The sequence below is a fragment of the Nelumbo lutea genome, chromosome 5, assembly GCF_056320005.1.
Source record: "Nelumbo lutea isolate HS-2025 chromosome 5, American lotus-T2T, whole genome shotgun sequence".
NCBI classification, from domain to species: Eukaryota; Viridiplantae; Streptophyta; class Magnoliopsida; order Proteales; family Nelumbonaceae; genus Nelumbo; species Nelumbo lutea.
The window spans coordinates 7,240,034-7,250,000 of NC_142688.1; the positions used below are offsets into that span (position 1 = coordinate 7,240,034).

Genomic DNA, 9,967 nt, shown 5'->3' on the forward strand with positions numbered 1-9,967 from the left:
TTTCTAACTTTCTAACTGTGTTAAACTCATTAGTTGAAGTTGAGGGTTATATAAATGCATAATCGGAGAACATATTTGTGCATACCGGAGAAGGAGATGGGAGAGATAGTGACTTAGAAGTGGAGATAGGGAGGGTGGAGATAGAGAGGTTGACGTAGGGGTACAAGTCGGGCAGATTGGGCGAGGCCTGGTCAAACCCAATTTTTCCAATCCAAGTCCAGTCTATACTGTAATTTGATGAATTCGGGATGGGCTCAGTCCCGAATTGGATTTAGGTTGGTCATTGAACCCGTTCTAAAATTATACATATATATGTATTTATACAAATATGTATACATATATTTATATATATATATTCATACATATGTATATAAATAGGTAAGTGTATATACAAATGTCTCTCTCTCTCTCTATATATATATATGTATGCAAAATTAATATATACATATGTGTATAGTTGAGCCGGATATGAACTACCTAAGGACTAGGCCAGGTCCGGCCCAAAAAATAGAAAAACCCAATTTCTTGTACTTAAACCCAGCCTGAGGACTAAAAATTCATTCAAACCCATCCTGTATAAAATTCCGGACTACGCTGATTTAGACTCAGGTTAGGCCCGCCCAAATTGCACCCCTAATGGGTGGGTTGATGCATGGGCAACTTAGGAGGCATGTTGCTCTTAATTACAGGGATCATTTGATTTCTATGGAGGAGAATTCTCTTCTGATTATATAGTGTCCTAAAAAGAAAAATGAAGTATCATGGAAATTGAAGATTATTATTATTGAGGAATGTTGGAGATCTTGCGAGCAACAGGAATGCGGATTGGACGTATCATCCTATCCTTTATGATGCTAATCAGGTGGCGGACTAGACAGTTTGGTAAACTCTATCATCTCCAGATTCTTATCTTTATTTCTGAATTTTCCTTTATGCTAAGTTTAGAAAGAGTATGAATATATATAATTATATAATATAAATAAATATATATATATAATAATACAAAATGCAAGACTTTGGAGATCGGCTTCCGCCAGAGCAAGTTAGTACTATAACGTTTCAATCGCCTTTTACAACCTTCCATTGAAAATCTCTCCTTATGAAATAAAGTATTTAAGCAATGAAATTTTGTCAATGCATGGTTGTAATGGCTGTTTGAACGTAGAAGTGTTCATTGGACTGGATTTGGTCCAACTCAATCCAGTCCAATGTGAGTCCATTATAAATGGACCAAGTCCAATCAAGTCCAGTGAATAATTTGGACTATTTTGGATCAGTCCAATTTAATGTTTGGACCGTCTAATTTGTTTAAATTCATTTTAATTTAAACTGACTTCAACTCAAGCCCGATCCATTGACACCTATATTCTTATATTATATCAATGGACCAGATATTGGCTTAATCCAATCAAATCCAATTAGTCCAATTCAATATAATAAATATTTTAGACCCAATTAGTCTAATCCACTATATCTTTTTGGTCCATCTAATCCGTCCAATTTGATTTTGAACTGAACGGGGTCCAATCCAAAACCGGTCCATTGACACCCTTACTTGAACGGGCTTTGCCCTGAGCCGAATTCAAGGCCTTGCATTCTATATATTTGTTTTTATATTTTTTTTCAAACTGATCCTTATCGTAATTTGTTAGTGATTTATGGGGCGGAGCTATCCTCCTCTTATGTTGCTTCTCCTAATTTTATGAAAAAAATGAGGATTAAGAGAAATTTGCAAATAAATAAGGTTGCGTTTGATGTAAAAGAAAAAATAGAGAAAGAAAAGAAAAAGTTGTAGGTTTTCCTACATTTTCTTTCAAACCAAGCACAGCAAGGCTTAATAAATGATTAGTAAATTTGAACAGATTTGAGATTTCCCTACCTTTTTGCTTAACCAAATACAGCCTAAGGGACCTCGTTAAAGGACAAAATAACAGTAACGCTGAGTCGCTGATGCTCTCCTTCAAAGCCGAAACTTTAAAGTTAGAAACAAACGACTGTCGTCTTTCGTTTGGACTCGTATTTTTCTGTTTTTCTTCTTTTCTTTTTTTTTTTCCAATTTTTGGGTCTCTGACTCGTTCCGAATCTTCTCCATAGAGAGAGAATCATTCCCTTCCCAAAGCCAAAGGCCATTTTTCATCCCTTCCTCCCCCCTCTCTGACCAACCTACCCACCCCACAGAATCAGGAAAATCGGTAGAAATGGCGAGTTTTGGCGATCGAAATCCCCCAGTCCCCGAAGAAACTCCTTCTGCATCAACATCGTTTACCTTTTCTGATTTTCCTGAAGATGTTCAGCTCTGTATTCTCTCTTTCCTGACGCCTTCTGAGATCGCTTCTTTTGCCTGCACTTCGAAGCGTTTCGTTTCGCTCTGTCGAAGCGACAGCAAGCTATGGTTCTCTTTGTGCGATAGGAGATGGGGCTCCAATACCAACATCAGAAAATGGGGAAATGGGCAGATCAGATTCATGCTCCTCTACAAAACTCTTATCCGATGGGAGAATTTGATTGGTTTCTGGCGCCAAATCGGTCAGACCAACCTCAGTGTTTCGGCGCCTCCGCTGGTTTTCTTCGAATGGGGTCCCTATTTCATCACCGGTTCAAGGGTGTCGCCTTCGAAGTCGGGCACTTATCGAGTTATGAAGACGCCCTTTTTATGGATGGGTCTCTCTTCGAAGGGTGAATCCATTAATTTTCTCGACTCAGATTGCCGGTTCGTGTCATCGGGGGATTTCGCCAAGGCAGCTGAAATGGGGGATTCGGATGCAGAATTGGTTTCAGTGAATATTAATTTCATGGGTAAGAGCCATTTTGTTGTAGAGGAAAACCAAAACTCTTCTGCTTCTTGTTCCCCTGAAGTGAGAAAAAATGGTTACCGGAGGAGCTCTAGCTCCAGTAATTTGCGGGGAGACGATATGGGAGTTATGGAGGATGTAATTGGTGTAGAAAGCACGTCGCCTGGAAGCCTCCCGGACCATTTTGCATCGGAGATTTACCAGTACTTTGCCAACCGGACTAGCCCTAGCGGGGATAAGGCTAGAAGACAGCGGAAGAAGGAGAGGGAGAGACTCGGGAGGCGGAAATGGGAATCCGAGCATTTTGTGAAGGTGGTTAACTGTGCGCCCACGCCGTCCCGTCCTTTACAAGGCCTCTGGAAGGTGCTTTCCCAATCCCTCTCCCTATTTTTTCGCCATTATTTTTTTTTTTTTTCGTTTCTTCGATGTTTGTCTCTTTTGTCATTTTGTTTGACCCACTTCTTTTCACGATCTTCTGAAACCTGCCACCGTTGAGTGAACAAATGATAATAAGGAAGTATATAAGAAAAAAGAAAGAAGCATTAGAATTTTCAGATCCTCTGGAATAGTTGATTTGGGGACAAATCAAATAGGTTGGTTCTTCAATTGGAAAACATGCAGATGATATTTTTCTGCTATTCTTCATATAAAATCATTGTGCTCCTGCCCAATATGTTAATTTGAAACCGATTCTCCAGATGAATTCCTCTCAAATTCAATATGCACAACATTCACCTTCCTCACCCAACAAAAAAAGTCCTGATATATGGTATCTGTAAAATTATGTGCACTAAATGTAGCAAGAGGATGTATTAGAGAAGTCCATCAGTTACCATTGTTGGGGAAAAACACTTCTACTCAAATTTCTCTAGTAGGTTAGAATGGTAGCCCACCATCCCAAGATGTTTCTAAAGCAATCAATACAACTGAACAAAACCTTATCCCAAACTTTTTTTTGGCTGTTTCATCAAAGTCCACAATTTCACTCTCTCTAAACAACAATTTCGGTTTTGTGTTCTATGGGGTCAACCAATGTTTCACGCCAACTGCCAGTCTGACATACTCCTTTATCTGGGTCCTCATCTGGGCTTGGGACCTGCAATGCAAGAGAAGTTTAATAAGGGTCATAAGTGGGTGCCCATAGAACTGCTTGCCTAATTTAATCCTCCTTTTGACCATCTAGGCAATTTTTATTGTTGTCGACAACATAGTTGCTAGCTCACAATTCAAAACTATGTTGTCGACAAAATCACCCAAATGTCCTAAGGAATTTGTCTAGAAGATTGTTTGATTGATGGCCCCCATGTATGCCACACATCAGTGCAAACTAAAGGCGTGAACATCACCATATATTAATCATCTTCTTTGTCATTCCTCTTTTTAATGTTTTCCTTTCCTTGGTGTTGGTGGCGGGGGCTTAGGTAGGATCGGGGAAGGTGAGTATATGAGGATTCTTGAAAATGGTTCCTTTGATGAACTAAGTTTCTCTTGCTTCCTCCTTCAGGGTATCTGTGATGGTATGAGGTTGGATTTTTATCTTGTGACTTATGATGATATTGGGGGCGTTGTTTGCCGAAGGATTGTAGATGCATCAGAACCATTCTCTGGTTATTCCCCAGTTTTCTGGACATCAAACACTACATTTATTGAGTCCCCCTTCTCTGCTGAAGAAGAACATTTGTATGATAGTCGGGTACATCTGCATCAATTCGCTGCAGCCAATCATATTCATGAGCACCTGCCTACCATAGAAAATGAGGTTGTCTCACGCATTGTTTACATAAATTCAAGTTACGATCTGGTGATTCCTGACTTCACAGGGTCTACTACTGATTCCCGGCATGTGGAGGGCAGGATTTGGCAGTATGAAAATGGAACATTTGGTTTTGGGTTCCTAAGGAACAATTTTATCATCGACTTAAAGCACATTGCTTTAAATGGTTGTCTGCTTGATACTATGGAGAATTTATAATTGATTTCTTTAATCTGAGATTAATTTTGTACACATATGTTAGCCAGGCATTTAACTAGGTTCTATTGGGTTCATACTGGCATTGTATGGTATATATATCTTGAAAATAAATTAGTTATGGAAACAAATTACCATTTTTTAGACTTGTGTATAATCCAGTCCGGATCTCTTACACTTCATGCCTTGTAGAAATGCGTATACTGTCCAATGAAAATTTATCAAAATTCAGGGGGAGGGGGTCTGATTGGTCCATGTTCTTCCAGTATCATATGGCTGGCAACTCAACTTTTCTCATGTTTTCTGAAGATTCTTCCATTTATGTTATCTAGTGTTGTTAAAATTACAAAAGAAAATCCCTCCCCCAAGAAAAAAATAAGGAAAAGTACGAAGTTGAAGTGCCAAAGTATCACTATTCTTCTTCTTTGGGATCAGTAACCCGAGTGTCACAATGTTATGAAAGCAGGAATTTGGAATCCTACATAGTAACCTCTAGGCTGTGTTTGGTTTGACAGAAAATAAGAGAAACAGAAGGTTGATGGAGAGTCCTAAACAAAATTTGTGAAATTCCTTAAAGAACTTTCCTTCAACTCTGTTTCTCTCTTAAAACCAAACACAGCATGGTAATTCTTGCTACTCTATTCCATTTCTTTTTAATTTACTTATGATGATGTGGGACTTTTCTAAACATGCATAATTTAACAATTGGTATGGTATTAAACAGAATGAAATAGCAAAACAGGATTCGGATATGGTATTAAACTGAATGAAATGTTGAAACACGACTCATGTAGCCAACCCCATATAGTTGGGATAAAAGGCTTGGATGATGATGATGATCGATAACCTATAGATTCTATACAATAAATAGTTGGGTATCAAGGTCATGGAATCAGCCATCCTATCACACTATCAAACAAATTTACTTCGACATTTTTCTTCTACATTGCAGATCAAAAAGACCCAAGTTTTACTGATATGTCCTTTAGATGTCTTGAGTTTATGCTCTTAGAATTAATCCTTTCAATTATCGATCAAGAACTTTTCATCATTTTTCCAGATATGGCTTTAGATGTTTATTGGCTAAATTCTAAATACCATTATTTTCAGAATGGATGGAGGAACGGACAATAAACAAAACCTTTTGAAATCACTCGAATTTATTCAAATTCAATAGAAACCTGGTAAGAATCAACTTTTCTTTTCTTTTTTTTTTTTTTTCCATACAGAAAATGGGCCAGACGCATCTCAGTTGAGCTTCCACAAGGACAAAAGACAGTTTTTAATTGGAAATATTAATATGCCATCTTATAAGTAGAGCAACTGATTGGACTATGGAAATAAAGGGGAAACCTGTACGAGACTGAAGCAACATCAAAAGAGGGAGAAACAAAATAAGAGAGTTAATAGAAAATCTTCCAACAGATTATGATTCAGCTGCAACTTCCACGGTATTGACTGTCTCCTTCGCTGTCTCCTCATTGTCACCTTCAAGTTGGCTGTAATTGCCTTTCTCCTTGAAGAGTTGAGTGTGATGGTGCCTGCAGTAGAGTTTACCCTCATGTGCAATATAGTTGGATGGGCTGATAACACAACCTCCATGGGTACACTTGAAACAGATTTTATGGTATGCATTTCCATCCACCGTTACCTGCAACAAAGACCCACTGTACCCTTAAATGTTTGTCATTTCAGTATGAATCGGAAATATGTACTGGGATTTCAGGTGCATCATATTACATGGAAAAAGCGTTAATGTGGATGAAGGTGGAAGGACTGCCATCTTTACCTTTTCAAGGGGATACACAGTCTTCTTACAGCAGATACATTTATCTCTGGTGCCCCCAAACATATTTGAGACTTTGTTGGTGGTTGCATTCTGTTCAGGCCAAAGCATTTGCAAAATTAGTAGTGGAAAGTGGAAACAAATCAAGAATTACATGTAGTCAACTAAAGCAGTGTTTAGTTTGACAGAAAATAAGAGAGAAACAGAAAGTCAAGTGAAAGTTCTCAAGGGTTTTTGCAAAATTCCTTAAGAACTTCCCCTGGAGTAATTTCTACAGGTAAATGAAATCTATCTATGCTAACATCCTTTGAACTGGAAAACATTCTACGGATGTCCTAGATGTATATGGCATCATATAATTTATCCATCTGTTTGCTGGAAAAACTGATAGGCATGCACCTAGAGAGCAGGCAATTTACCTCACTTTCAGGCTTCTCTGGTTTTGCAATCTTTGGTGTCCCTGAGAGAACATTGAAAAAGTAGGTTTGAGTTGCAGGAAATTAGAATATGAGGGTAATAAGCAGCGGTTCCTGTTGATCCTGTGACGTGTTACCTTCAAAACTCTTATCCAGGCTGCCGGTTCTCTTGAAAAGTTGATCAAAATGTGGCCTACAATACAAAACTCCTTCGAAGGAATTATAGTTGCTAAGCTGCATTAAGAACAAACAGTGAGTAATTTGGCACCACCTACCACCCAACCTACAAATTCAAAAACATGGTGCAAGTAGAGACCCCCTCATTTTGATGGGCACTGGATTTGTTTTTCCTTTTGGCTCCATTTGGAAAGAGTACAAATGAGTGTAAAATCTTATATTTTGTATGATTTTTTATGTATTTGTACTGTATATATTTGCATTTGTACTCTTTCCAAACTGAGCCTTTTTGATGAATAGCACTGGAAAATTTGTATTTAATATACCCAAGATCAAGAATGGAATCCATTCATTGGCCGTGCTCATAAGCCTCATTTTCCTTAGTATTAGAGATGTATATAAAGGGTGCATCAAGTCATCAACAACATTCCACAAGGAATTGACCTCATCAGACCACTGTTATCCCTTATTAGCTGAAGCTCCTCTACTGAGTTTGAAAACATGAAGATGAGTGGCAATAACTGAATACAGCCAGCTTTGAGCAGTAAACCAGGAAAATTGGTGATGAACTAGTGTTGAGCCTTTTAGTATCCAGACAACAACTAAAAGGATAAAAAGGAAAAAAAAATCTCATAATTCCGGTACCAACAGGTCTGCATACAGGTGTAAAATGGGCCGTGTCAAGTCCGTGGGCGGTCTGCACTTTGTGCGGGCCATCACGGACCGTGCCGCCCTCCTCGGTGAAAATTTTGGGGGCCAGCCCAGCACGGCCCATGGCCTGGGCCCAAGCCGTGCCACGGGCCGGACTGGTTCGTGGATCGAGCTTTGGGTCAGGTTAGGCCGTGTATCGGGTCAAAGCTATTTATTTAAAAAATTGACAAAAAAACTTAAAATGTTAATTTTATATAAAATTGCTTATATATGCAATAATTAAATAAATTAATATAATAAAAATTAAAAAAATATTTATTTTATTAATATATTATAATTTATATAAATATTTATAATATATATATATACCCATAGACCTAAAATCCTAGGCCCAACACGGTCTGCATGGTTGTACCGGGCCTGGCACGGCCTGCAGACCATCGTGCCGGACCGGTCCAAGTTCGTGCCAGGCCATGCCGGTCCGCGGGCGGCACGGCCCAATTTACTCCTTTAGGTCTGCAGATGGCTCTTTTATATCAAGTCGATACATTGTGGTAGGCTTTGTTACCTTGTCTCCTGATTATAATTTTATTGCAGAAATAGGGAAGCAGTGTACATTTCAAGGCCCAAAGCAAGCAGGGGAATGGGCCATACTGAGTGCGTTGAAGTGGGTTTTAGCTTTATGGTTTCAGACGAGCTCGAATACTCTCAGATTCTGCGAATCTTCTTTTTCTGTTTATCACTAAAAAGTATGAAGAGTAGATAGATGGAGCAAACCTTGATCCAAGAATTAGAATATCACATGAACTTCTTTGATGGTTGTATTTTTTCCTATATAAAACTAGAACGTTATGTGCTAGCTCTTATGTGGATTGTATTTTCACCGTTTCCCTACAGCTGGCTATGGGAACAATACTTCTAAGGCCAAAAATCTCGTCAAGCTATTGAATGAAACCTTTCAAGTCCAGACGATACGCTAGATACCATAGAAACCCATGTCAGAAAGGTAACATGACGCTTTAGATAACCAAATGTGGAAAGAATCAGGCAAATGGTCAGAAAAGAGAACTGGGTAAACTATTGAAGAAGCACAAAAGTTTGAAACAGTGCATTTAACTGAAAGAATTTGGGCACAAGTCCCACCTACACATTCGACCATTCGAGTACCAGAAACAATACACGTAGTAATGTGGCGAAGAAATTTATCAAGCAAATGGTGGTCGAATAACCTCACTGGAGGGAGTAAACTAAACAAAGAGACACGGATAATGCTGGAACCGAAACCAAGGAAAGGAAAGCTGAGAAAGAGTACGTACCTTGAGAGTTCCCTTGCAGTGATGGCATCGGAAGCAGGACTTATGGTAGATACGGTTATCAGCAGTGAGCTGATCGACCAGATACACAGTCTTGGCGCAGGCCATGCATTTCTGGGTTGTTCCAGCGAAGGCCATGGCTTCCAATCCTTCACAGAAAGCAAGAACAATCAAATTTCCAGAACCAGGTCTCCTCCTCCTCACTTTGCTCTTCCTCCTTTCTCTCTTCCTCAGCTCTCCGATGAAACAACAAAATAAAAGAGAGAACCAAGGGAAGAGAAAAAGGCAGAGAAAAATGTGGGTTCCAGAAAGTTGCGGGCAGCCAAAGCAAAATTATACATCATAAACAAAAGGGTTGCCATTTCACAATCATTTCGACCGAATTTAAACCACCCCACTCCATCGTTGTTATTGTCTGCTATTCTCTTTTTTCAGATTTCTCCTGGATTTTTCTAATAAATAGACATCCCTCCCAACATAAACAACAGTGACAAAGAGAGAGAGCGAGAGAGAGAGATGGCAACTACCTTTACCTTGGTTATGTTCCCTATACTATACAACGCATCGCACCTTGTTTAAATGTTTTTAGTTGTCCCCACACGGTGGATCATCGAGTTAAAACCCCATCAAGATAGATTCTCTTAAAATGTTTAAATCCTAACGGGGAGATGGAGAACAGACATCTACTACAAGAACTTGTACCGCGAAGTAGTTTTTTAAAACCAGATTTGATCCAACAAGGAAGAAAATGAATAAAAGAAAGATGGAATGGGAAGAGTTTATCGATGGAGCTGATACGTGGATGATCCAAAACGGATTTCTTTCATTCCGCTTTCCAGACATGGAGGGGGGCCTGGATCTCA

The 9,967-nt window shown here is 39.0% G+C and overlaps 2 protein-coding genes and 1 long non-coding RNA gene across 3 annotated transcripts; 2 read left to right on the forward strand and 1 right to left on the reverse strand.

Annotated features, from left to right (window-relative positions):
- The first annotated feature begins 1,952 nt into the window (after nucleotides 1-1,952).
- On the forward strand, nucleotides 1,953-4,905 carry LOC148850082 (F-box family protein). Its single transcript, XM_088944327.1, has 2 exons — nucleotides 1,953-3,155; nucleotides 4,297-4,905. The coding sequence occupies exons 1-2, from the start codon at nucleotides 2,199-2,201 to the stop codon at nucleotides 4,762-4,764; spliced, it is 1,425 nt and encodes a 474-aa protein (XP_088800453.1). The 5' UTR covers nucleotides 1,953-2,198; the 3' UTR covers nucleotides 4,765-4,905.
- Nucleotides 4,906-5,903: 998 nt separating this feature from the next.
- On the reverse strand, nucleotides 5,904-9,606 carry LOC148850083 (LIM domain-containing protein WLIM1-like). The gene is made up of 5 exons (XM_088944328.1): nucleotides 9,108-9,606; nucleotides 7,101-7,197; nucleotides 6,967-7,007; nucleotides 6,551-6,640; nucleotides 5,904-6,412 (listed from the first exon to the last, which is right to left on the reverse strand). The coding sequence occupies exons 1-5, from the start codon at nucleotides 9,240-9,242 to the stop codon at nucleotides 6,188-6,190; spliced, it is 588 nt and encodes a 195-aa protein (XP_088800454.1). The 5' UTR covers nucleotides 9,243-9,606; the 3' UTR covers nucleotides 5,904-6,187.
- On the forward strand, nucleotides 6,599-8,650 carry LOC148850084 (uncharacterized). The gene is made up of 2 exons (XR_016099143.1): nucleotides 6,599-6,824; nucleotides 8,389-8,650. It is a non-coding gene; the product is annotated as an uncharacterized LOC148850084 (long non-coding RNA).
- Nucleotides 9,607-9,967: the final 361 nt, after the last annotated feature.

Excerpts from the sequence above, each read along its gene's own strand:
- LOC148850083 (XM_088944328.1), bottom strand. The coding sequence starts at position 9,242 with ATGGCCTTCGCTGGAACAACCCAGAAATGCATGGCCTGCGCCAAGACT. Across the intron at positions 7,198-9,107 it reads ACTGCAAGGGAACTCTCAAG|CTTAGCAACTATAATTCCTT; the intron begins GTACGTACTCTT and ends TTCTTAATGCAG. Across the intron at positions 6,641-6,966 it reads CAGAGAAGCCTGAAAGTGAG|AATGCAACCACCAACAAAGT; the intron begins GTAAATTGCCTG and ends TGGCCTGAACAG.
- LOC148850082 (XM_088944327.1), top strand. The coding sequence starts at position 2,199 with ATGGCGAGTTTTGGCGATCGAAATCCCCCAGTCCCCGAAGAAACTCCT. Across the intron at positions 3,156-4,296 it reads CTTTACAAGGCCTCTGGAAG|GGTATCTGTGATGGTATGAG; the intron begins GTGCTTTCCCAA and ends TTCCTCCTTCAG.